This window comes from Quercus lobata, chromosome 6 (genome assembly GCF_001633185.2).
Source record: "Quercus lobata isolate SW786 chromosome 6, ValleyOak3.0 Primary Assembly, whole genome shotgun sequence".
In the NCBI taxonomy this organism is placed as follows: domain Eukaryota; kingdom Viridiplantae; phylum Streptophyta; class Magnoliopsida; order Fagales; family Fagaceae; genus Quercus; species Quercus lobata.
The window spans coordinates 40,706,663-40,733,949 of record NC_044909.1 but is presented as its reverse complement, the minus strand read 5'-3'; the positions used below and the strand labels follow the sequence as shown (position 1 = coordinate 40,733,949).

At 35.3% G+C, this 27,287-nt stretch overlaps 3 protein-coding genes across 4 annotated transcripts; 2 read left to right on the top strand and 1 right to left on the bottom strand.

Annotated features, from left to right (window-relative positions):
• The first annotated feature begins 7,893 nt into the window (after positions 1-7,893).
• On the top strand, positions 7,894-9,477 carry LOC115994222 (uncharacterized acetyltransferase At3g50280-like). Its single transcript, XM_031118285.1, has one exon. The coding sequence runs from the start codon at positions 8,000-8,002 to the stop codon at positions 9,347-9,349; it is 1,350 nt and encodes a 449-aa protein (XP_030974145.1). The 5' UTR covers positions 7,894-7,999; the 3' UTR covers positions 9,350-9,477.
• A 2,190-nt stretch (positions 9,478-11,667) lies between these two features.
• LOC115950636 (protein IN CHLOROPLAST ATPASE BIOGENESIS, chloroplastic-like) lies at positions 11,668-15,905 on the top strand. Its single transcript, XM_031067860.1, has 11 exons — positions 11,668-11,874; positions 11,995-12,078; positions 14,060-14,134; positions 14,229-14,271; positions 14,354-14,411; positions 14,495-14,662; positions 14,759-14,821; positions 14,911-15,005; positions 15,109-15,190; positions 15,322-15,432; positions 15,578-15,905. The coding sequence occupies exons 1-11, from the start codon at positions 11,760-11,762 to the stop codon at positions 15,716-15,718; spliced, it is 1,035 nt and encodes a 344-aa protein (XP_030923720.1). The 5' UTR covers positions 11,668-11,759; the 3' UTR covers positions 15,719-15,905.
• Positions 15,906-17,491: 1,586 nt separating this feature from the next.
• Positions 17,492-27,031, bottom strand: LOC115994336 (filament-like plant protein 7). 2 transcript variants are annotated; one of them, XM_031118426.1, is made up of 6 exons: positions 26,609-27,031; positions 25,712-25,859; positions 24,153-24,297; positions 20,177-22,673; positions 19,984-20,074; positions 17,492-18,281 (listed from the first exon to the last, which is right to left on the bottom strand). In XM_031118426.1, the coding sequence occupies exons 2-6, from the start codon at positions 25,808-25,810 to the stop codon at positions 17,787-17,789; spliced, it is 3,327 nt and encodes a 1,108-aa protein (XP_030974286.1). In that variant the 5' UTR covers positions 25,811-25,859; positions 26,609-27,031; the 3' UTR covers positions 17,492-17,786. The 2 variants fall into 2 exon arrangements, with proteins under 2 accessions (XP_030974286.1, XP_030974287.1); XM_031118427.1 differs by having other exon boundaries at positions 20,014-20,074.
• Between the last annotated feature and the right edge of the window lie 256 nt (positions 27,032-27,287).

The following is a 27,287-nucleotide window of genomic DNA, read 5'->3' as shown; positions in this document are numbered from 1 at the left end:
TTTGCTGGAAGTTTGGACTTGACACAGTTCTTCATATGCCATTTGAAATGTTTCTCAAAGTATTCAAAGAAAGGATAATCTGCTTTTACCTCTTTCATGAACAACTTCCATTTCTCCAAAACTTCAACCTTTTGTCCCTTGGTATGGTTGGCTCTATAGGCTTCTCTTTTAACTCTGTTCTTTTCAGAATTAAATTCCTTTTCGAGCATGTCCATATCTGGAACAAATTCTTTGGTTATCACTAGGAGCTGATGGTCGTATTCAGTTTCTTGCTGAATAGGATTTCTAAAGTCAGATCCTGATGGTGAGGGGGGTTTAAGACTGTCCTGACTGTTGTTGTCTTCTTCTTGATCAACAACTGAGTCTTGCTTGGCTGTGTAACAAGGGGTACTAACCTGAGAGTGGTCTTTAACACCTTGAAACTGTGGACCTAAGTCTTTTCTAGATCTGGGATAAGGAGCTCGTGTTCTAGACGAACTACTCTGGGATGCAGGTCTATCTTTTAAGAGGATAGTTGGCTGCCAAAAGGGTTGTCGTAGATCTAAAGAAGATCTGGACCTTGGTTCCTGGTATGTTTCCTGGTGCAGATCTAACGAGGATCTGGGCAAGGGTTCATCATACTCTAAGGGTGATCTAAACCTAGACTGGTCAAAGCTAAGTCTAACCGAACCGTTGGCTAGTTGCTGGACATAATCTAGATCTGGATTCCTAACAGGATTCTGGATCTGTAGAGGATAGTTTTCATTCTCTAAAGACCATTGGGCTGGGAATGTTATTTCAGACCATTTCAGGGTTCTTGGTACCTGAACAGTGGATCTAACATCTGAAGTTTGGATAAGAGTGGTTTCACCTGGTTTTCTCTTATCGAAAGCTTGGACGGACATGTTTGTCCTCATGCACTTATAATACACTCTGTATATAAGAGCAAGCTGCTTGGTGCCATGTAATACAAAGATTCCATGGGTTTTGATGTTGAGGGTGAGGACCTTCAAGATATGAGGGTCGTCAAGTGCAACTGTGAGGTTTGGAAAACAGTCGAAATGAATTGGACCGTTACTCAAACTGGATTCTATGGTTCCTAGGAGACTGTCTCTGAATCTGATAAGACGAGTATCCCTAAGGGCCATAAGGACCGAGTTGTCTAAACCTTCTCTGATCAATGGTTTAACTCCGACTTGGACAAGTCTTATGTGGAGGTATTTGTGACCAGATTCCCTATGCGCTTTTATGGCTGCAGGGGATAGCAAATAACAAGTTTCATATTCCTTGTTAATGCTGTAGACTTGTTCTATAGTCCTAACATGGTAGTCGTTCTTGAAAGACTTTTTCAAAGACCATGACGAAGACTTATAGACCTGGGTTGTGGGAACTTTGGGTATGTTCCAATCTCCTAACTTCTGATCTAGATCTGAAAGCTGGTACGACTCTGAGTTGATTGTTCCATCTTCTTGTGGAATCTCAGGGGGTTTGTACTGCTAGATCTAATTGAAGTGGAAGAGTCACTCCTTCTAAACATCCTATTTATCATTCTGGATTATAAGCCTAAGAAATCAATTACAACCTAGACTACCTCTATCTTCCAATTTCTGGATCTATTCTTAGATCTGAAACAGGGTGTGTATGGACGCCTATTGTGCTTTGTTACCAACTTACGACCGCTCGGACACCTTTCTATGAAACTTGCTACTGCTTACACTGTTCCCTTAGTATGAGTGTACTTTCCCTATCGTTTCCGACCCTCAACGCCTAACGCTCTCCTGGCTAACGGCTAAACGGGCATTACAGATTGACTCGGGCTTCCTGCTCAACCTTGGTACTTAGATTTTCTGGGTAGCAAACGATCACAGAACCGGAATTACTCCTAGATTTACTGGATAACAACTTGACACAATACCTAGCATAATACACATCTGCAACAAATTGTGGGGAAAGAAACAAAGAATGGAAAAAGAAGATAACTGGGAAGCAAAGGATTAGCTTAAACAGATAATCACAAGATAATAAACAGTTTGAATAAACGGGAGGCTCAGCCTACCACCAAAAGAAAGAAACAGTAAAACTGGCTAAGATGAAGTAGTAGGTGAAAAATGCAACATATGGGAGTGGAAGTGCTATCAGAAAATAGATGTAAAACAAAATAATGTTTGTTAGAGATATATATTAGGGTTTGCACTGTTTTTATAGTGTTCATGATTAACCTCGCAAATTTGAAGATAAATTATCAAGGTTTGAGTTAAAATTTAAGTTGAACTTGTTAGAGAGATAAAATTTCACTCCTTATTAAGTTTGGACTAAATAAAAATAATTTTGTTTTAAAAAATGATAATGATGAGTTTGAGTTTGAGTTTAAGTTGGACTTATTAGAGAGATAGAGTTTCACTCCTTGTTAAGTTTGGACTAAACAAAAATAATTTTATTTTAAAAAATAATAATGATGTGGCAAATTCTGAAGAGGTCAATAAAAAGTCAAATGCTTCGGTTTTATATATATACTAGTATTATGCCCATGTGATGCACGGTTTAATAAAAGAATTATATATAAATTTAAAAAAAAAAAAATATTTTTAGATAATATAATTAAATTTAATAACAAATAAAATAGTAAAAATATTTAAAAAATTATGGCGAGTTGTATAATTCTAAAAACTTTTAGTAGTAAATGTGTGTTGCACGGTTTTGGTCATAAACTTATAGCATGAATAATTTTATTGAGGAACACTAATTAATGATTGAAGAGAAATGCTATACCTGGTCGGATTAAGACATAATTTTTACTTGTTGAAATAGCAATTAAAGTGAAGTAGGGTGAGGAACAACAAATAATAATTATAACATACCGACGAAATAACATTTATATTTAATTATAATATGTCAAATTAATAACAATACTGAACATGACATGTTTATGTTAATTAATGTAAATAAGCATAAAATTAATATTAACATTTGACACCCTACTATTGCATGAATTATGATTAAAATTGATCTAATATTTTTACTTTAACCCAAGAAATCATCCCGAATTTATAAATTAAAAACTACCCAAATTTATAAAATAAAATAAAAACTTGAAGCAAAATTCACTACAACACACACATAAATATATACACACAAAGAAACTCTTAATTTAATAATTACAAACAATATAAATTTCTAAACATTACAAAAAAATGGAATTCGAGTTAAAGTAAAAACACTCACATGAAAATTGAATTAACTTTGACAACAAGAGAGAAGCAAGCGAAGTCATGTAGATTTCACATCATCTTAAATATACATTGTTTTTACATCACAATTAATTTTTCGTCTCCATTCTTTGTGGAGTGATGTTCATTATCATGGTCTTGGATGTTCAAATCTTGGTCTCATGGCTACCTGTGGGATCTACACATACTAGAAAAATCAATGATAGTACTTTACTTTTATATATATATATATATATATATACAACAGATCTTTCAAAAAGCAAATAATATTTTTGTTAAAATTAATCTATTAGTTCTCATGGAAGATATACCATTGATTCTAATGACCATAATATGCATATAAATTAGATCAAAGTTAGCAAAAATAACTTAAAACAAAAGGCAATCTGCACACAAAACATATTCAATTTGATGAAAAAAAAAATAAAGAAGGGAATTTTATTAAAAAACAAAAAGAATAAGGCAAATACATACTTGCAAGTTTCATAGGTAAGGTAAGTATGAGAAGAAAAAATACATCAAGAAACCATAAGTTAGGAAAAGGGGAAAAATACACCAAAACCATATATATACCCCCACTTTTATACTTTCTTAGATAATTTAAATTTGTGAAGAAGTTGATAACTTGATATGAACAAAAAAAATCAAAAAGGATTTTACGTAATCAAGAAGTTTACATTAATTACATATTAGTTTTTTTTTTATTTTATCAAAAAAAAAAGTTAACGTTATTATATATATATATATATATATATATTAGTTTACGTTAAAGTTAATACATATTAACTATATTTTTTTTAATACTTTATCTAAAAAAAACTTTTTTTTAGAAGAAAAAAAATACTTTTAAATTTGTTACTTTATTATTAGGAAATATATATGGTGTGGGATAAATGTCTATCCCAAATATATATACACACACATACACACACTAACGTAAGCTAAAAGTAAAATTGTTACTTTATAAAATTAAAAAAAATAAAAAAAAATAAAAAAAAAACCTTCTTGTTTTTACCTAAAAACTTACTGCAATTTAGTGGAACTACTTGGTGCAACCAATTACACATATATTTTTAAAAATTTTAAAAAATTTCTACAATTTGGTGAAGCTACTTGGCGTAACCATGACTTCTAAGCCCAACTTTTATTATATAGTATATGATATATATATATATATATATGAGATAGGTTCAAGTTATACTTGGTGTAACTTTAAAGAGTTATGCCTTTTTTAAACCATTGGATTTAAGTAGATTCAACGGTTAAAAAAATACTCTCATTAATGCTAATATTCTCTTTCTTTCTTTTTATCTGCATGTCTCTCTCTTTTTAAACCATGGCTTCTTTTTCTCTCTTACATTAACGTTACACCTGCATGTCTCTTTCTTTTTATCTTTCCACGTTTCTCTCTCTATCTCCTCCACGGCTTTTCCACCTCCACGGCCAGGTCGCCGCAACAACAAAAAAAAAAAAAAAAAAAAAAAAAAAAAAGAGCACTGAACATGTTTTCCAGTTGAACTAAAGCAATGATTATTATTGAGATTTTTTTTTTTCTTTTCACTGTTTAATATGTTCTCTAGTTATGCTAGAATGATTTGAATCCCCAATAATCATCACAGAAAGATGGCCCTCGAATTTTTTCAAAGAACTTAACATTAACTTATAAAAAAATAAACTATATAATCACATTAAAGTTATTACAGTCTCCAAATTAAAATTTTTCTATATAGTCTCCAAATGAAAATTTTGTATGCTCTATTTCTTTAATTAACCACAACACTTTCCTTCATCAATATCTTTTGTCTCTTGTGACATTTTCTTTTTATGATATCTTCGGCCAACCATGTCACTCTCTTATGGTCATCAGAGTTGTTGCCGTCAATCCACTATTCGTCGTTGTCCATTGTTATTGTCAATGTTTGTCTTACATGCATGTGCAATCCTTGAGTCACCGTTCTTCAATTGGTATCCTCTAGTCACTGTTATTGTCAATGTTTGTCTTACATGCATATGCAATCCTTGAGTCACCATTCTTCTGTTGGTATCCTCTAGTCACTGTTATTATCAATGTTTGTCTTACATGCATATGCAATCCTTGAGTCACCGTTCTTCTGTTGGTATCCTTGAGTCACTAGTGCATTGTCCTCCAGCCACAATATATAGTCATCTTTTGGCCCCCATCCATCATTAATTAATAGTTGTCATTTACTATGATCTTGGGCATTTCAATTCATGTCAAGTTCAATCCATTCTACATCTAATTTGGTCATTTATGGCTCGTGGTTAATTTCTTTCTGCAGGAACTTTCATTCCAAACTCGTGACATCTTCAAACTTTCATCTTGAATTTGAGAGGGGATATTCAAATATATTAGGATGTTATTATAACTATGTAGACCATAGCTTTGTAGAATCCTATGAGCTATTAGGACAATTGAGTTCAAAAACAGCACACACTTGTTCATAAATAATAAAAAAAAGAAAAAAGAAAAAAAAGCACACAACCTATTGTTTGTGAGATTAAAGCGTGAACCCATGTCTCATATGAGATTACACTAGGTGAGATTAAAGTGTAGTAGAGATTAAAGCGTAGTTGAGTTTAATTTACATATATATAAAAAAAATAAAAAAAAAAGCACACAACCAGATGAGATTAATGAAACTAATACTTGTTTGTAGTGGGTTCTTGTTGAAAAAACAACCTTCATGATCATGAGAAAAGATCTAGAGTGTTCATGTTGATGAGGCAAGGAGCATGGTGGTGAGATTGGAATTAAGAGAAAGGCAATGAAATTGATTTGGAGAAAAGCGATGGAGGAGAAAGAGAGAGTAGAGAAAAACGTGATTATGAAGGAGAGAGAGAGAGAGAAACATAGACTTTCTTTTTTTTTGGGTTTAGAGATAAGTATAAAATGTATAAAATAAAGGATAATAAATGAGATCAATTAGAATATTATCATTAATGAGGGTTTTTTTTTAACCGTTAGATTTACTTAAATCTAAGTAAATCTAACGGTTTAAAAAATATGTAACTCGGTGTAACTTGAACCCATCTCTTTCTATATATATATATATATAACAGCTTACTACATTACTCCTTAGCACTTCTCTTACGTATAAGTTCATGCTTGTGCACTGAGAAAGCAGTTGCATAAACTAACATGGCAGGCATTCGACTCATCTCAACAAGTATTGTCAAAGCTACGAGTCACAAGTCGGAGCACCCAACCCAGAGAATTGAGTTAACTCCATGGGATCTCCAGCTCCTTCTAGTAGACCCCATCCAAAGAATAATAACACTAATTTAAAAAAATTAGGAAGACAATTAAATGTCACAATATTTTAACAATATTATTTGTTTTTAGTTCTGATCAATCCTAGTATAATATTTTATTAATTAATTAAAATTTTTTTATGATGTGAAATATTTGACACCTTTACTGTTATGAAAAATTTTGTTATAATTTATTATGTCATAATTCAATTGTAATTTTTAATTTTATAAATCTCCTTACACGTATCCCACTCAACCCACTTTTTATTTTTCTTTCTATTTTTTCTTTCTCATCCACCCATTTCTTTCCAATTCCCATCAAATATCTTTTCTTTCCTCCACCCACCAATGGCTCTATTCTTCCGCTCTGCTTCTTCACCCAAAACACAAGAAGAAAGAGAAGAAAAAGAAGCCAGAAGCTAGCAGCAGTTTGAATTCTGAAGCCGAGATTATTTTTTTTTTTTTGTTAGAGATTTTTTTTTGGATTAGAGATCTGGGTAAAATTGAGATTTCAAAATAATAACAAGGGTAATTTGGGGATAATATGCAAAACTAGCAATGGTAATAATGCAAGCTTGGAGTGCGTTTTCATATTCCATCTCAATGGTACATTACTAAAACGTGCTTTTGGTTTGATTGCAATTTCAAACGCACGATCTAAAAATCTTACCAAAAGCCAAAAATGAAAAAATCCCGATTTAAAATTGCAATAGTGCGTTTTGGCTCAAAAACGCTGAACTAAACTATCATTTGTTAATAATTAACTTAAGAATACCCGTTAACATGACCTTTTATTTAATAACGAAAGGTGTTGCATTAGATTTTAAAACAGACGGAGAACTAACCTAAACTTCAGAGAAATGCAACAGATCAAGTAGTGGTGTTCCCCATAGACATGTATTGTACAAATAATAGTAGGGTTTTATTGATATGTATCCTTAGGGCATTTATTAATAAATTTTTTTTTAAAAAAAATTATGAAAAAAATAAAAAACTAACTAATTTTTTCAATTTTTAATAAAAATTTTACTAAAATAAATTATTAATGAAGGCAAATATTATCCGGATCCATAGTAATAAAGAGAGCTGCCCGAAAATGAAAATAAAAGTTCAAAGAGGCGTCCCAAAATTGCTAACGTGGGAAAGAAATAAATTAAGATGGAAAGAAACTTCCAGTATCTTTTTTTTTTTTTTCGATGAACCAATATCTGCTAACCTTTTTAAGAATCCAATTTCTTTGGCCAGAAAAAAGTTAAGTGTCATAACATGATTGGTAATGCATAGATAAGTGGTAATACGGAGAAGCTGGGATAGATATGCATTCTTTTTTTTTCTTTTTCTTTTTTTTAAGATTATATCTACAATATAAAATGATACTTTCGCAACAAATTCTAAATAATTTGTTATCACCGGCTATAATTTAAATAATGATTTCAATTCAGAAGTAATAACACTCCGCAGCACTTCTTCTGCATATAAGCTCATGCTTGTGCACGGAGAAAGCAGTTGCATAAACTAACATGGCAGGGATTCGACTCATCTCAACGAGTACTGTCAAAGCCGCGAGTCACAAGCCGGAGCACCCAACTCAGAGAATTGAGTTAACTCCATGGGATCTCCAGCTCCTTCTAGTAGACCCCATCCAAAAAGGACTCCTTTTCCACAACCCCAAAACCTCACAAGCCAAAGAGGCAGAGTCAGAGTCAGAATCAGAAATCACTCTCTTAGTCCATCACCTTAGAACCACCTTATCTCGCACGTTAGACTTCTTCACACCCTTTGCTGGTCGCCTTGCCACCATTGAAACCAAGGATAACAACACCATATCCTATTTCATTGACTGCAACAACGCTGGAGCACAGTTTGTGCACGCTGTAGCCAATGGTGTTAGCGTTGCTGACATCCTTGAACCTGTTTACGTTCCCCTACAACTTGTCAACTCGTTTTTCCCACTCAATGGTGTGCGCAACTATGAAGGCATTTCTAAGCCCTTGCTTGGAGTGCAAATCACTGAGCTTGTTGATGGCATCTTCATCGGGTGCACCATTAACCACACAGTTGTTGATGGCACGTCGTTTTGGCATTTTTTCAACTCTTGGTCTGAAATCTCTCGGGGTTTTGATCAAATATCCAAACCTCCAGTCCTTCAACGTTTTTTCCTTGATGGGATTGATTGTCCAATCAAAATTCCTTACGGGAAAAAACTCTCTGATAGTGATAGTTTGATCACTCCCCCACCATTGAAAGAAAGAGTTTTCCATTTTACAAAAGAATACGTTGCAAGATTGAAAGCAAAGGCCAATTCAGAGATTGGCACCAACCGGATATCCTCTCTACAAGCACTCTTAGCTCATTTCTGGCGGTCTGTAATTCGTAGCCAAAATCTTGACCCAAATCAACAAGTCCTTTACCGGTTGCTAATAGGAGCTAGACCAAGATTGCACCCACCATTGCCTGACGAATACCTTGGAAATGCAGTGCAGGCAGGGACTGTGGCAATCAAAGCAGGTGATCTACTCAAACGTGGACTTGGCTATGCAGCTTGGGAAATGAACAAGATGGTTGCTATGCACACAGAAGATAAACTTAGGAGCTTTTTGGAGTCATGGGTGGAAAAGCCTGAGATACTCACGGAGAGTAGCATGGCTAGCACTGCTTTGGTTACGAGCAGCTCGCCGAGGTTCAATGTGTACGGCAACGACTTTGGATGGGGAAGACCGGTAGCTGTGCGAAGCGGTGGTGGGAACAAAACTCATGGAAAGATCACAGTTTTTCCTGGGGTGGCACAAGGTAGCATTGACATTGAAGCTTGTCTTTCGCCGGAGATATTGAAGGCAATAGGAAATGATTCAGAGTTCACCGATGTTTAATTAGTTTCAAGCAAAAATAGTAATAATAATCATCATGGGATTTCTATTTTGCGTGTTTTTCTTTCTATTATAAAATTGATTTGTCAAATGAAGACTTGAAGAGTAAGGGCATATTAGGTTGTGTTGTTCAAAGCAATAGTTTTAATTGTTTAAATAATACAATAGGTATTTTTACAACTATTTCTCATCTATATATATTTTCATAACATTTAAATAACATTATTAAAATAATATTATCAAATGGACCCGAATTTTAAAACTCGTTTATCCTTGACAAATGTTTCCATCAATCATCTGAACTGGTATGCTGTATGCAAATAAATAAATAAAAGTACATTCTTACTTTTAGTAGATGTTTTTCTTGGTTATTTTTTTTTTTTTTTTTTTTTTTTTTTTTTTTTTTTTTTTTTTTTTTTTTTTATTGTTATGTCATATGTGGGTTAACTAATTCAAACCAAATTCTTCCAATTTTTCTACTACCCATCTCTTCACAATATCCAACTAGGAATTTACTATCGATCAATTGTCATCAAAACTATGCTGTAATGAATGTGGTAAATAAATGTTTAATTTATTTTTTGGTAATTTTATAATACATCCATTTATAAGTTTTATATAACAAAATTTTAATAAGTCTAACATCACTATTGATCTAAAGATTAAATTTTATGCAACTTTCACTTAACAAAAAAAGATAAAACAAAAATTTTTTTGGTAGCAAGACAAAAATTCTCTTAATTGTTGAAATATTATGATATGATTAGTGTTAATAAAAGTGATGTACTTAATGGATTTATGAAAAAAAAAAAATTTCTTTTTTGGGATCAAATAAGAGTAAAATTAATGTTACTCGAATCACATATTACTACGTGTTCAATTAGAAAAAAAAATTATGAAAAAGCTTATTTGTGTATGTTTATGAAACAAAAAAATGCTAAGACTAAAGTTTTTGACACAACTTATCCATATGACAAGTGATGAGAGATGAAATAAAATGTCGTGGGTTAAGAAAAAAATTACTGTATAAAAAAGCAAATTTGTGCATGCGTATGAAAACAATCCGGTCTAACTAGGCCTAACTCCTGGCTGCTAATGTCTTAATCAGGCCTAACTAACTCAATGTCATCATCTTATCCTCCTCTTCAATCTTATCCTCCTCTTCAATAAGAACAAGTAAACACTCCACCCAATCCTTTTGGACTTTGAGCCGTACTTATATCCCTGCAAACGCTATAGGCCTAACTAACTAGACTACTTAATCAGCAGTGTAAGTGGGCCTTCAAAAATATTTAGGATAAATTTCTTCATTGAATTATTGGGTAATGTTCAATCTCTTAGGACCAATCTAACCCAAAACAAAAAATTGAAAAAGAAAAAAACAGATAGAAAGAAAAGGATGAGCAAGCCAATAGCAGGAGGTGGTGTATGCTGTTTTCATTGCATATATCTTCCCCCTCACAGGGGGGGTGGACCCCAAGTGAGGGAGAGGATACATGCAATGAAAACAGCATGTATTTTCTCCAATAGCAGAGACTTGTAGTGGTACTACGGGGTTTTTTTTTTTTTTTTTTCTTTTCTTTTTTTAAGCCAAATATTAAGTTTTTGTAAAAAATATTTTTTTGAATAAAGTTTGACTACAACCTTAGTTTTAGCCTAAAGTTTCAAATTCTTTTAAGAAAATTAACATTGCTATGTATTTGAAAGTCTAACATTTAAATTACATGTTCTTTACACTCTTAACACACATGTCAAATTTTATACTAATTGGATATTATTTACTATATGAACAATGAACTTATTTTTTATACATAATTTTAGACTACAAAAACTTGCAAATTAAACAATTAATTAATAACATAGTTATTGATCTTTGATTTTCTCAAAATTTTGCAAACATGAAGAATATAAGAAGAAAATAAAATTTAATTGTGGATTTATCAAAATTCACATCTAATAAAAAATATTAAGTGAAGTTTTAATCTTAGGCTACAACAAAATTTGTAACCAAGCTTTGTCTAAAAATATTTTTCACAAAAACTTAATATTTGGCACACAAAAAAAAAAACCCTTAATGCAACTACACCTATTTATTTAGGAGAAATGCTAATGCTATAAAAAGTTTTACAACTTTTATTACAATTCACTATGTACCATATAGCGGATTTGGCAAAAATTGTGAAAACTTTTTGTGGTTTATTTAGAAGTGTAAGTGGGCCTTCAAACTTGGGTACCTCACATTTTCAACCATGAGCAATGTCTTAGGCCCAATCTGACCCCAACCAAAAAAGAGATTGAAAAAAATGGACGAACCTGAGCCAATAGCAGAGACTAGAGAGACTTGTAGTAGAGAGCATTTCATTTCATTTGTAGTGTCAAGTGTGTGTCAGTGTGTGTCAGCTCAAAGAAGAAAATGAAGGTGGGGGGTGGAGTGGTGTATGGCGGGCCACGTGGCACCGCTCTGCCCACTCTACTTCTTGGTCACGGCAGGGCTCGCCTTCGCTGCTATTCTTCCTCTCCAACTCCAGGTATGTACTATGTGCAGTTTGACTGTGAAATGTGAATTCGTTCATTATTATTTGAAAAAAAAAAGAAGAAGTGCTTGATTCAAAATTTGATATTTGTTGGCATTTGGGTATTTCATTCAGACCATATAACGTTCATAAAGGATGTGGCAGCGACTCAGCCTCCACAGCATTTGTGTCACTTGTTAAGAATGCTTAAGACTAAAGGTGGGTCATTTTTTGTTCCATGTTTTTTTTTTCCTCTTGTTCCTAGATATTTCAGAACTTGGTAATATCGTTTTGCTTTGTTGTCACTTGGGTTTTTTATATCTTTGGCTATGTGTGTGTGTGTGTGGGCTCTATATGTTACTTTCAATAAAATGTGCTCAGAAATTATGGTTGCAAAATGTTGTAGAGTACTGAGTTGTGTGCATTGTAATTTAAGTGCAGAGCCTCTCAAGTGAGAATTTATGGTTATGATTGAATGCGCCAAATTGGGTCCTTGATTTTTGTATTCCCTTGTTCAGAAAGCTATTCAGAAGGCAAATGCCTGATATTATGTTAGGTTCTGAGATTTATCTAATTCCCATAGTTTGCATTTGGATTTTGAGGATTTAAAATCAATGGATTTGAAGAACAATTGTTAGTGTAAATTGCTTCATATGAATTTAACAACACATAATAAGTGTTTTGCTAAAAGAAAAACACTCACTGATATTATTGATTTAAAATGACTTCTTACACCTAGTCGTTTCAAATCCACATATTAATAAATCTCCAAACCCCATCATAAAATTCATCTATATAAAAAATTCTATCATTTCATACTTTATTCAAGTAATTTAAACCCAATATTGAAATCCAAAGCCTTCTCTCTAAATTCCTTTATCCAAATAAGTCATTTAAACTAAAAATTGAAAGCCAATTTTTTTTTTTCTTGTCTATCCAAATGAACCAATATTGCTTTCCTTTTCCCTGTGCATTCAATGGAAGAATCCGATTTCTACCATGTTTATTGATACAGCTTTTGTTTGTCTTAAAAACCATGTGAAAAGGATTGGTTTTAGACCCCAATTCGATTAGGCAGAAGATTAATTAATTATTTACCAATTAATTATATGATCACAAGTTTAACAATTTAATCACAACCACAGCAAGTACCAAATCTGTAAATAAAGTAATAAATGATAGATGCCATGCAGATTCGGTCACGAAGTGAAAACCAATGGAGAGCAACTCCAAAGGAAAAAACAATCCAAGGGTGACACTCCTCAAATACCCTAGACACTACAACCAATAGATGAACTTACTGATGCTGCCCACACCAGTTTTGGAATGTCTGAGCTCTTCATACATGGAATCTTTGACGAATGACCTGTCCATAATTGACCAGAATTTCTGACTGACTCCAAGGACCCTCCTTGAAGGTTTGAATACTTCAGTGACACACTGGGTTGTTGGCTCTGTGACTTCAATTTTGATCACAAATATGGCAGCAACACCATTGTTAAAATCAGCTTTCTGAACTCATGGGTTATACAGTTAAGGCTTAGAATATCTCTCTTTAAGGTGCACGGCTATAACCTCCAAAAACCTTATGAACTCGAATTTATAACGGGCCTTTTATATGTTATGCAAGTAGTGTACAAAAACCAAGGCAGCCGACTTCAGAAATTAAAACACATTTAGAGTCTATGCGATTTCTGATCGATCAAGTGGAGATCGAGAGTTGTCGAAAATCTTCTTTTGATCAATCAAGAAGCAATCAAATGTCTGTCAAAACTTGGATTTCAATTGATCGAATGGCAGTCAAAATACTGACAGAACGTCCTCTTTGAGCTGCCTCATCACACTTTGAGCTTGAACATTGTATAACACAATCATTGATTATTACATTGTCATGGAATTTGCCAATCTAAAACCTAACACTATGCAACAAGAGGCTTTTTGTGTCTTTGAGTTTTCACTGTCCTTGATATTCCAGTCATGAACTTCAGCTATCAATAGTCCTAGCATCCAGGGAGACAACAAATCTGGATTCAGCATAGATATTTTCTTTTTTTACAGTGCACAAATACCATGCATTGACCAACATTTGTCCCACATGTTCTATACCTTTTTTTAAAAAAGTGGTAAGTGCTTCTTGTTCAGTTTTCTCGTAACTAATAGAATCCTAATGTGATCTATCACATTTCTTGCTTTGTAATAGGTGAATCCATTTTGTCTCCTGGGGCCAAGCAAGGGTTAATCCCCCTTGCCATTCCACTGTCAAAAAACAGCTCTGGTATGGCTAAGGCATTGCATTTGCATATGTTTGGCATTGGATATTCCTGAGAAATATTTGGGTTGAAGCTGTTGTGTGATTGCCTTGTTAATAGGAACTGTAACTGCTCTACTGAGATGGCCTACAGCTCCACCTGGGTATACATGATTACAATATTTTTCACCGCCTTTGTTTGGTTTATTTTGTTTTTGCTTTATTGATTTTCTTTGATACCAACAGCATGGAGATGCCGGTGGTGGAAGTCAGAAAGCATGGAGTGTGGCTTTTAGCCAAGAATGTAAGTAAAGCATGAATAATGTTGTGCATTAAGGCTTGGCTAGAATTCACTAGAAATGCATTTTGGTTTTCTTCTGTATACAGGTAGACCAATTTATAAACAGACTCCTAGTTGAAGAAGATGCCAACAAATCTCCAGAAATGAAGAACGAGCTATTTCAAGCTCCAGCAGATGATGGGGAGAAATTTTACAGAAAGGGTGACTATGCCAAGTCTCAGATCTCAAATCTAGATGTCTACCTCTTAAGAAAGGTATGAAAGAAATTTTTTAAATTGTAAACAATTTAGATGAATATGGTGTTTATATTCTGGGTAACAAATTGTTTACAAGAAAAGGTTCATTTTCAGGTTGGTTTGTTTCCAGATATATTAGAGCGTAAAGTGATGCGGCATTTTGAGGAAGGGGACCATGTAAGACAACTGACTTGGGATACTGTTTCTAACTAAGCAGTATTTTGGTGAACATACGATGTTGATTCTTTATATGTGGTTTATCAAAGGTTTCAGCTATGGTAACCGGAGAATTTTATACCAAGAAGGAGCATTTTCCAGGATTTGCCCGGCCATTTGTTTTCAATGCAGAGGTTTTGCTGAGGTTTCTAAAAATCTTCTCTAATCACCTTCTCCTATGAGCTTTTCCTAAATTTTGACCAATATGGATAGCTTTCATTCTCAAAAGTTTTTGTTATATTTCATAGGGTTGGGCGTAATCTAGAAGCGAAAGATGCTGCCAGGGGAGCTTTAAAATCACCATGGTGGACTTTGGGCTGTAAATACCAGGTATGGACACTTTCATGATATTTCCTGCATGGCCTTCGCAAGCGAGATCTCTCTCTCTTTCTTAGTGTCTTCATTCTTTTTCCTCCCTCTCTTTTCTAGTATTTATATGTGTCTAATTAGTTTATGTCCAGGAAGTTGCAGAAATAGCACAATGGGAGGATGAGCAGATTGAGTACTTTAAGGAGAAGGTGACAGAAGAGGGAAAGCGAGAAGATCTTAAGAAGGGAAAGGCACCTGCTCAGGTACTACGATTAATTTTCAGTATTTATTATCTTAGCTACTATATCATGAACTTCAATATGAAAATTCATTTTAAGATGAACATCACAAGGGAAGTATATTATTTGTCTACATCTGGTGCTCTACTTCTATAATTCAAATGTGCAGGTTGCGTTGGATGAAGCTGCCTTTTTGTTGGATTTATCCTCTGTTGAAGGGACTTGGGACGACTCTGTGGATCGGATTGCTGAATGTTATAAAGAGGCTGGACTCCCTGATGTTGCGAGATTTGTACTATACAGAGATTGAGTATGAACAAAGAGGGACTTGTGTCCATCTTCTCTCCTTTCTTATTCTTTTTGAGGAAAAAAAATTATCTAAAGCCTTTTTTCTGTAAGCTATCCAATATACCATATATGATTAAAATTTAGATGTCATTTTTGTTTCTGAATGCAAAGGGGAATCAAAATATTGAAATATTTTCGAATTTTGGACTTATAGAGCATCGTTATCTATTTTCTTTGTATTGGAAAAGGAAGCTTTTTAGATCTTCAATTGATGATCAGATGATAGCATTAGGTGGCAGACTAATGGCCAATCCCTACTAGATGTAAAGAAAAAGAATGCTATGGTATCTTAAATTACTTAGGCGAACTAGCTAAGCTCTTGGTTGTGAACCCAAATAAGGTAACTAAATTAAGGAACTAAGTTCAGTGACATGCCTGCTGGTGTAAACAACAGTAGAATGAAGACTGGTAACAACAGCAGTCTGAGCTTCTGGCATGCATGCTGATGTAAACAAGGTGTGCTGGGAAAACTTATTAAAGGGCTTCTTAATGCCTGGGGAGTGAAAGTGATGGAAATAGCCTGCTGGTTAAATATGGATTTTCTATTGGGATATGGGACTTCAACTCTCTCCTTTGAGTTCCCCATATGGCTATACCTTTGAAAATATGCATTAAAGCTATTTCTCTTAGCTGTGTAAGTATCTGTGAAGACACTATTCTCTGGGATTCCTCCTCCAATGGGGCCATTGACCCCAAGTATGCATACTCCATTGCTGCTGGGAATGTCCATCAACCAAATCTTTTTAAAGGTAAATGGATTTGGTCACTGGACATTCTGCCAAAGATTAAACTTCTATGCTGAAATGCTACATATCTTGCTTGCCAATAAAAGTTATGCTGGTTAACAGAGGCAGATAGATTCTAACTGAGAATTCCTGCAGCAATGCCCTTTGCCAGGGTTCTCCTCTCCCTTGGAGACTGATCTTTCTCTTTGGCATTTGGAGTTTGTGTTTACAGAGAAATAACCTGGTATGCAAAAAGGAAGGTCCTAATGTTATGCCCCTTGTTAGAGACTTTTTACAAAGCTGAAGAACACTCCCTTATTATTTCACCTAAGCTGTGTAGGTCCTTAAGAGTTAAGATACTTACAAAAGGTCAGCTGGGAAAAATCACCCTCTTATTGGTTTAAGCTCAACATTGATGGCTCTTCGCTGGGCACTCCAGTCTGGCTGGCGGTGGACTCATTCGAGATCACAATGGTGAGTGGATCAAAGGATTTGCATTAGCCACAGGAGTAACAGTGTTCTTGCCGAACTGTGGGCTTTGAGGGATGGTCTTCTTCTGTGCCTTGTTACTATACCATTCTGTCAAAATTGAGCTAGATGCTAAAATATTTGTGGACTACTTTACCCTAGACTCTTGTTCTTCTAGTTGTAACCTCCCACTAATTACTAATCACAGGACACCATTCAGCAGGATACCCCAGTCAAGGGTAAAGCATTGCTTTAGGGAACAAGTGTGCTGATGCTCTTGTTAGAAGGGGAGCTAAACTCAAACAGAATAATTTTTTTTTTTTACTTGTTTCCCCTACTGATATACGCATGTTACTAAGCTTGGATGCTTTGGGTGTAGCCCATGATAGGCATTGTGCTAGCAATGTCGAACCTGACTAAGTCAAGTATTCGCTTTAATATATAGATCTCTTTAAAAATAAAAGAGAGAGAGAGAGAGAGAGAGAGAGAGAGAGAGAGAGAGGGAGGGAGAAGAAGAAAAGTTCACTCTCGCTCAAGCAACAAAACAAAAGGATCCTCTGATATTAAACTTGGCTCAAGTAAATTTTATCACCTTTAGGAACATCTTCACTATGCAGTAAACCTTATAATGTCCTGGCATCAGTTTTATATACGACATTAATACACACAACATGCAAAACTCTCACTCGCGCTCTCTTTCTCATATGATTAATAAAAGTCAAGACTTATTATTTCCCAATTCCTTTACAACAAATCGAACAACTATGATACTAATAATAATAAAAATTGAACCCTGATCACCAAGCTTGCCATCACTTTATCAGTACGGTGATGTTGTCAGGGGGCAAACGGAAGAGATGTTTTCTTACTGTTACCTTTTCTCTTTCTCCACAACAGCTTTCTCCACAAATTCGCGCCTCCTCGATTCTTGCTAGGCACAATTGCCAAAGAACTGCCTGTAGCGTTGTCATCCTCGTGTTTAACACCATTTATAACAAGAATTTTTTCAAGAGGCTGGAATGACCCAATGTCTTTTATAGTGGAATTGCCATTAATTTCTTTGATCTTTGGAGATATAAGAACTTTAGCTGCAGCATCATCCTCTGCTAGCATCTGATCGAGTAGAGAGGAGTGCTGGTTCATGCTCCTGTCCTTGGGTGGGGTTGGGGCTGTGGTGGTGGTAGTGATAATTGTGTCAGTGGGGTTAGCTATGACCTTGTCAAAAAGGGCTGCTTCCCTTGGTGTGGCTAATGCCTTCAATTGCTTGCCCAGGTTTAGGATAGTCTCCTGGCACTCTGCCAACTTTTCTGAAGCAGTTGTGATCTCCCAATCCTGCACAATTGACCAACAGCCCCTCACTCAAAACCAAGTAAGATAGTGTAAAATGTAACTAAGCACTAGTAAGCAACTCTTCAGAATTTTCCAAATTACAATGGCATTGGTAAGAGTGATACTCATTGAATGCATTACAATAATTTTTTTTTTTTGCTTTCATTTTATTTTACATGAAGTCCTCTCTTTTCAACATTCCTTCTGTGCTAATATAATTAAAGGCGGGTGTACAGCAAACCTAACAGATGACGTAGATTTCTGTTTATTTTCTATGGTATTAATCTTATGGAGAAATCAAGTTTGAGAAGTTCAGTTCAATGCCAATCCTTGCAGCTACTTATTTGTTTTCTGCAGGTAATTCCTACATGTAAGGACATACAGCATTGATCAATTTAATTCATTTTCTGTATGAGGAAAACTTAACAATCTCAAGCAATAAAGGGTGGGAGAGTTTTTTTAAGAATTTGTCTGTCATAGTGGGTGATGGTACCAATATCCTCTTCTGGCATGATAGGTGGGTTGGGAATAACACCCTTAAATTTCTCTATCCTAAGCTTTACAATTTCTCAGATGACAAGGAAGCTTGTATTTCTGATGTTTTGTGTCTTCAGGAGGGGGGAATTGTTAGAGTTCGGGATTTGAGATTTTATAGAGATTTTCAATACTGGAAGCTAGATGCAGCTTGTTCTCGTCTTGATTTATTTAATCTCGTATTCCCTGAGGTGTAAGGAGTGATACTCTTTGTCAGCGCCTCAAAGGAAATGGTAAGTTTGACACTTGGTCTTTCTACCATGAGATCTGGGATGCTCAAAATTCTTTGTTCCCTTGAAAGGGTGTTTGGAAAACTAAGGTTCCTAAAAGAGTGGCTTTCTTTTTGTGGACAGCTACTCATGGTCAAATTCTTACTTTGGATAATCTCATGCTTAGGGGTCGCTCATTGGCAAATCAGCATTGTATGTGCCGTTGTAATGGAGAATCTGTGGACCATTTACTTTTTCATTGTCCTGTTGTACACTCTTTATGGGTTTTTATGCTTCAGGTTTTTGGTGTTCAATGGGTCATGCTAGGCTCTGTGGCGGGGTTGTTATTTTGTTGGCATCATTGGCCTGGGAATCATACTTCAGATATTTAGAATTTGATTCCAAGTTGTTTGATGTGGATTGTATGGTTGGAACGAAATCATCGCTCCTTTGAGGACACTGAGAAGACATTGGAAGAGTTAAAAGTTCTATGCCAGCGTAATCTTTTTTATTGGTCTTGGTGCAGGGGTTTTATGGATTGTTCCTCTCTTTTAGAGTTTAGGTTTTCTCTTAGAATAGCCTCTTGATTTCTTTTTCTTTGTTGTTTGTTTATGTTTACCTGTGTTCATCATCATGAACAACTTGTATTTTTCCTCTTTCCATCAATAATATCACTCTAATTATCTATCAAAAAAAAAAAATCTCAAGCAATTCACACATTATGCTCTAGTAGGAAAAGCACATTATTTGTTAATAAAAACAAGGCAATTTTGTTGTCTGATTATATTCTCTATATGCAACAAGAAAATTTTGATGGTCAAATACCCTTTCAACATTGCAAATGTTAGTGAAATACGTTGTAAAAAATTCAAAGAGTATCAACATCTACAGTGAGCTTCAGTTATCAAATAATTAACAGATTGTAACACTGCAAACAAAAATATAAAGTATTTTCCCACAACCTTAGTATCAGTAACACTGTATGAACTTACAGTCCGAAGTTGCTTTTCTTCCTGATTGAGGTCATGCTTCGGGCTTTTCTTCTTTGTAATGCTGAAAATATATCAGATACAAGGCATATCTTAATAATTCAGACAAATAGAAGTAGTAGTTAATATATTTCAAGGAATTAAAATCATTAGAAAAATAAAGAACCTTTCAAGCTGGAGCTGCAGTTCAAGACATGTGGCCTCCAATTCTTCACAACAGCTATTTTTATTATCCAGCTCCACCTCCAGTGATGAAAGCTTATGCCAAGCCTCATTTAATTCCACTCTGGCTGCTGCAAGTTGTCTATCTAGATCTTCATTCATCAACTTTTGGCCTTCAATGTGACCCTCAATCCTTCCTTTCGATTCTTTTAGAGTTTCCAACTCTGTTTGCAAGCTTCCAATGGTTTTTTCTGATTCAAGAAGTTTATTCATCAGGGATTCACTCTTTTCAGTAGCAGACCGAAGCCTCCCTTCCAAGTCTTTCTTTGCAGATTCCAAATTCATAACTTCATCTCTCAGTTTCCTATTTTCTTCCCTCACATTATATTCAAGCTCTTCCATATGAATATGATGACTGTTAGAAGCAGCAAGCATAGGCAAATATGATAATTGTTCTCTGGGAACACGTAGTTTATCAGCTTCAAAAAAATGACCAATAATTCCAGCTTCTGCTTCACTTTCACTTCGTGATTCATCCCAATCACAATGCTTTTTAATCTCATCCCTCATGCTTGAAACATCTTGTAGGGAAAAGCAATGATTCATAATCCAGTCTAAAGCAGTAGTTACTTCTTGGGCAAATTTGTCTATGTTAGCCTTTCCATTCAACAGATCATAACAACTATGAATAAATTGCTGTAAAACAGCACTGAGTTCAGAAGTTTTCCACTGGAAAACCCGCGCCATGTACCCTGTAGGTGTATCTAAATTTTTGTTGGTGAAAATGTTCCCATCCTTTCTGGACAAGGTCTCAGGGTTATCATAATCCAGAGACGGCAAACTGATCCCTTCAATAAGCTCAATTAGTTTGCCTATCGACTTACCCAGATCCGAGTGCAACTGCTGGTTGCTCTTTTCTGTCAATGAGACGTCAACATGAGATACACCACCAGGAGAATCCATCCCAGAATGTTTTTTTGATGGCTTCCATGAGATGTAGCCATTTACATGTGGGGGATTAGATGCATCAGGATTGTTTGAACTTTCCCTTGCATCAACAACATCTCTGGGGTTTGAACAATTTATATACACCAAAGCTGCTCTAATATCCTCAACTATTTCATCAGGGTCTCTCTGTGTAACACGGTTTTGCTCCAAAACCACTTTCAGTATATCTTGCAGCCAACCAGGAACTTTACCAATTAATGTATCTTTGAACCTGATTTCCTGGTTTGACACAATGAAGCCAGATTCAGAGTCAGAAATTGGAACTATCTCCCTACCCTTTAACTCTGAAGAATCCTCATTTAACTCAGTTTCCAAGGGCTGAGAAGCATGAGAATCTCCAAATGGTTTATCAACAGACACTAACGCTAATCTTTCCATTTCAACAAAGTCATCCATCAGATTAATGTCTGCAGTTCCAATAGTTTTAGATGATGGTGACCCCTTTTGTTTACCATTTTTAAAGTGCTCCAGTTCCGAAATCAAAGCAGAAGCCCATGATTCAGCACAGCTAACCTTATCATCACTGCCAATGTCAGAAATTGATGCCAGAGAGAGCTCATGAGACATACGACTACTCCTTGTTGGCCCCATAATAGTCTGACCTTTTGATACTTCTTCAAGCTGCAACTCACCTTGAGATAATTTGGACGCTGAGCGACCATGCATGATCCTTGAGATTTGGAGTTCATTTGCATTTTGATGAAGGGCTTCCTTGAGATTCTTGTTTTCTTCTTCCATAGCACATAATTGCTCAGTCAGAAAACCAATCTTTCTATTGGTATTCTCGGGAGAGTTATCAATCGCAGAGTCAACCATGAAACCAGTTGTATTCAACTTTCTCCTCCTCATTTCAACTGAATCCTTTCCCAGCATTTCAACTTCATTTTTCATTTTCGCTAAAGCAGCAGGACCTGGCAAACGCTTCCTGACTAGGAGACGCAACCTCTGACACTCTGATTCTAACTTTGCAATTTTCTTCACACTCTCTAGGTGTTGCTTGTGAGATGCATCAGCTGTTCGACGATTAAATTCTCTCTCCTCGTTTCGGATTTCAAGCTCCTTCTCAAGTACTCGAACCTCATACTTCAAAGAAGCATTATCTTTCTCTGTGGATTCTAATCTAGTCATTAGTGCACTAAAATCTGCCTCCAACTGAGTCAACTGTCTATTAACATCTTCGATCAACTTTTCCTTCACCAGGAGGGCCTTGCTAAGCTGAGAATTTTCGACACCTGTTTTGGCAAGCCTTTTACTTGTCTCTGCTAACTTCTCCTCTAAAACTGCCTGGGTTTTTTCAAATTCCTTTGATGTCATCATAACAGCATCATGAATTCTTTTCTCCTGCTCTTCTCGAACAAAACGTAGCTGTTGCATACATTCCTTGAGTGCTGCATCCAGATGAGCTAATCTTTCTTCACCAACTACCCTCTGCAGTAAAGCTCCATCTAATTCTTGCTTTAGAGACACCACTTCTGCTTCTGCCTTCTCCCAGCCTACATAAAAATTATTTAGCAAAGGATCACTTTCTTGTCATCTGAAGACATAATTTAACCAAGTGCATATCATAAGGTGAGTGGTAATTTTGCAACCCATAACTTTTTTTTTATGCATGAATAATTTTAAGACAAATTGCATTTTAACCTAAGTTGTAACAAAAACCCTAGAGTCTCAAATCTTGCATTTAAAACCACACACTTTCTCAACCATTAAAAAAAAGGGGGGGGAGGGGGGGTGGGGGGGCGTCCAGTTTTCCCATAATGCTGTCCAAGCACACATGACCCTCTTAACTTAAAAACAATGTCATTTGTGCCTAATAACCCCCCCCCCCCCCCAAAACAGGAAAAAACATTCACAACCACCACAATCAAAACCCATCACCAAAACACATCTATGGCTCCATCCCCAAAACAAAAAGCACATCAAATGCCCAAACAGCCAATCATCTCCACACCAACTGGCCAAAGGGCCTCGCAACAACTCCCACCTCACTCAAACCCAACCAAGCCCAATCTGCCACACCCAAAACTCATTGCTAAACCAAGGCCACCATCACTGACCATAAAACATAACACATATGCAGCCAGCTGCCAGTTTTTCCAAAATCAAAACAACATCAATTAGAAAAATCAAAATTCTACATTCTTTTCTTTGCCTTTAATTTTCTTGGAAAACAAACAGAAAGTGAACCTGCACCAAAATCCATAGCCAAAAATGACAAAGTATCAAAGTGAACGAAAAGAATTGTGTGTGTGTGTGTGTGTGTGTGTGTGAGAGAGAGAGAGAGAGAGAGAGAGACAAATAAAATCATCTCAGTCTGGAGAAACTCCCATTATTCTAATGATATGGTGATTCTTGTTGTAAGAGAATTGGGAAATGGAGTAAAGCAAATTGGGAAAAGCATTCAACATTTTGATGTGTACTGATTGGCTATAATGGGGGGTGGGGGTTTACTGTTTAGATTTTAAATGGTCACAGAAGTGGCAGCATCCTAATATGTTGTCCTAGGATACATCTGAACCTTCTGCAACTTTACTTTGGTTGGCTATGGTCTTCCTCAGAATGAGGAAACTGAAAAAGGAAAGGAGGAAGAGGAGAAGAGAAAGTGAGTGTTTTCATTTTTTTTTTTTTTTGGTTGCTTAAGGAGTTTTTTTATTAAGTTCCAAAACAACATCATTTTAAGTTGAGGGTCCAATATTAATCTTTCTAAAACACACCATTTACAATTTTTCATGTGCTCAGATGTCATTATGGGAAAATTGACAGAAGGCGATTTTCAATACTGTTGAGAGAGTCAGAGGTTTTAGGTGTAAGATTTGAAACTCCAAGGTTTAATTTAAAATAACCCCAAAAACTATATAGATTAAAGTGCAATTTTTCCAAAATTTTATTTCAAGAGAAGTACACAGTGCAGCCTATAACTTCCCTGCAAAGTACAAGGGAATCTAGAATGGGGAAAAACCACAGTATATCACCTGCAATTGCTTCCTGCGCCATCTTTGCATGGTCCTTCACAAGTTCATCTTTAGCGTCACACTCAGAGAGGGCTGAAGAAAGCTTATCATTTAAAATTCTAAGGTCTTTCTCCAATTTGGCTTTCTCAGTCAGAAGTGTCTGTATCTGAAGAAAGGGAAAAAAGGATAAGGTGCCACAAAAGCCTCAAAGTACATAAAAAAGTTTCCAAATGAAAGACAAAGACATATAGAAAACACTCAAAAATCTGCTCAAGTAGGAATGCCTCTTGGGGAATCACTTTTGAAGTTTCTTTGCCCATACTAGCAGGCACTAGTTTCTTGATAATAGTCACTAGGTTGTGATCCTCAAGAGTCAAAATCTCGTAAAGCTTAGGCATCCCAGAAGGCTAGAACCACACAGGGGAAGCATATTCAGTATCCATAGGAAGCTTTTCCATCTACATTTCATCTTTTGATTGACTTTTGTGATTATTTTAACCAAATCAGGAGTCTTAGTTTGTGATAGAGAATGATCTGAAACATGCTAATGTTTCTCCCTGAGGACAATTGTTGACTGAAAAAGAAACTTTGGTTATTCAGATTTCAGATACACTACTTCAATCTTGTATTATACCGGGTTTTTTATAAACCTCTTTTTAAACCAATATTTCTACTATGAATTACATTTTGGTATTAGCAATAGGAGAGGCACATTATAAAACAAGCTTTTCAGCCACAGCCTCTAACCAATCTGGAAAATTAATCTAAAAGCTAAAGGCTTCAAGGAAAAACATGCAGATAAAAGGTGGTCAACTCTGGTATTCCAATTCAGATGTTTGTCATTCTGACCCTACTCCCTTGTAGAATATTTAATGGGCAGAATTTGAAACCTGATTTTTTCAACTCCATTGAGTCAAACAATTCCTTTTTTATTTTATTTTTTCCTTTCTAGTCCCCTCTTGATGCATAACCATTTATTGTGTTAATTGGCACTCCTTACAGCAGTATAGCATTTTCTTTTCCTTTATTTTAATTAAAAACTAGAATATAAACTCATTTGGCAGCTGAGATTCAGCTCCTTAATAAAATGACAAAAATCAACTAACACATAATAATCTCATTTCTAAAGCTTGTTCACAAAATTTCCATCATACTCAGGCAAGAAGCCTTTTCTAGTGATACTATAGGCGGTCTAAGAGTATTTAAGCTTTCATCTGTTGAAGTCCTACTGAAGTTCAACTCGACCTTTGACCAATAAACATTCGAGCGAGGACTTCCTCACTATATAAGACAAAAATAGGACTATTCAAGATTTATAGCTAAAGCATTAGACTTAAAACATGTTAAGATGTAGTGCAGTGTGCCTCTGATGTGATGAGAAAATAATACTGTGGAACTCACTAAGCCATGAACTTAAAAGATGACATAATATGAAGAAGATCAACATGTCATCTTGCTAGTAATATTAGTGACTGTTAAATTATCAATTTTCCCAAGAGTTTAAGCTATTGGGACATGGTGAATTTCAATCATTTAACCGCATACTTCTAACAGTGACAAAGAGATAATGACTGAATTACCTCTTCTTCATTTCCTTTTAAAGAGGTGTTTATTTTGTCGGTTGAAAGAACAGTCTTCTCTGAAGATTTCTTCTTCCAAAGCCATGCCTTGTTGTCCATTATATTGCCAAGTCCAGATAGGATAGTATAGGGACTTTATATGAGGAATCTGCATGGAAAAATAAAAGAAGACCAAATTTATAAGTTATAACTCTAATTTTATATCAGTTACTACTGCTGAGCATAAATTCATATATCTTTACAAAAAGATCCGTTCACGAAGAGAAGTTTTCTTGATTGAAAATTAAACAATCCACCATGATGTCACTCTCTTTATATTTTATATCTTCTTTTTGTAATTTTTTATTTTCCTAAAGAGTGCAAAGGGTGCTGCCCAAGTACACAGGAAACATAAAAGAGAATTGCATATCCGTCAAAGAATGAAAGGGAAGAAATAATTTTCACGAACATAACCAATGCACTAATTAAACAACCACTCAATACATTTGGGAAAAAAAAATGAAGCAAACAGCTATGAAAAAGAGCATAACTATTCTTCTACTCTAACCCCATTTACAGAATAACACTGTTTTTCTTCTTACCACTCAACTTTTCAAATAAAATTAGAAATCAAATGATACTCTCTCTCTCTCTCTCTCTCTCTCTTACACAATCAAAGATTCAACAAAATTTAACACACAAACTCAAATGAAGTAATATGGCATCAATGAACGTATAGTCAATTGGCTTATCACTAACAATCAGGTAAAAAACTGAGGAATCTCACGTTGCAATGGTAATTAAGAAAAAAGCAAAACCCAGAAGCAAAAACTAAATACAGTAATAGCAAGTTAGTTTACCTCCCTTTTTTTTTTTTATCCAAATTAGAAAAGACAACAAAAGTTAGATTTACAACACCTCCAAGTTAAAAGTCAATGGAGCAGTAAATCTGAAGGGTCTCTCAACTCAGAAAGTGAAGAAGCCCCCGGTGTTATTTACTGTGCATGAGGGCTTCAATGCAAAAGAAACCTGAATAAACAAACTATAAAGCGATGAAGAGAGAAAGCAGAGACATGATTAGCATCAACAATGTGCGTGTCAGTACTCACTTCCGATCCCAGCTTGCACAGAAATGGCATAGAGAGAATGAATGAGAGAGAGAAATAACGAAGCAAAGCAACACCAACAGAGAGAGCAGAACTAGCAGAGAGCTTTTCTAGAAGAAGAGAGGGTATTAAGTGTGTTTGGTAAACAGGAAAAGTAAAAAGTGGGAAAAGTAGAAAAGTGATAGAAGAGTAGAGAGAGAGTGTGTGTTTTTTGGAGTAGAGAAGTACGGAGGAAGAGTTCGGAGATATTTATTTTATTTTGATTTATTTTTGTTGTTTTTGGCAAAAGTGTCGGCTTGGATCTGACGACACAGATGTATCGTTTTATGTGCGTAGTCGTTCGAGGTTTTTTTTTTGACGCGATTCGTTGCGTTTTGCGCGGTTTGTTTTTGTTTTTGTTTTTGTTTTTTTTTTTTTTTTTGGCTTTTGCTTTCGCTTTGTTATGACGGACCGGAAGGTCGGAAGTCTTTCTCCACCTGTCAATTCTCTCA

What these genes read in the sequence shown, in the direction of transcription:
- LOC115994222 (XM_031118285.1), top strand. Translation starts at nt 8,000, where the DNA reads ATGGCAGGGATTCGACTCATCTCAACGAGTACTGTCAAAGCCGCGAGT.
- LOC115994336 (XM_031118426.1), bottom strand. Translation starts at nt 25,810, where the DNA reads ATGGACAACAAGGCATGGCTTTGGAAGAAGAAATCTTCAGAGAAGACT. An exon ending in GGCGCAGGAAGCAATTGCAG is followed by an intron (nt 22,674 to 24,152) that starts GTGATATACTGT and finishes ATTTTTATGTAG; the next exon opens with GCTGGGAGAAGGCAGAAGCA. An exon ending in ACAGTGTTACTGATACTAAG is followed by an intron (nt 18,282 to 19,983) that starts GTTGTGGGAAAA and finishes TCAATTGTGCAG; the next exon opens with GATTGGGAGATCACAACTGC.
- LOC115950636 (XM_031067860.1), top strand. Translation starts at nt 11,760, where the DNA reads ATGAAGGTGGGGGGTGGAGTGGTGTATGGCGGGCCACGTGGCACCGCT. An exon ending in TTCTTCCTCTCCAACTCCAG is followed by an intron (nt 11,875 to 11,994) that starts GTATGTACTATG and finishes TATTTCATTCAG; the next exon opens with ACCATATAACGTTCATAAAG. An exon ending in ATGTCTACCTCTTAAGAAAG is followed by an intron (nt 14,663 to 14,758) that starts GTATGAAAGAAA and finishes GTTCATTTTCAG; the next exon opens with GTTGGTTTGTTTCCAGATAT.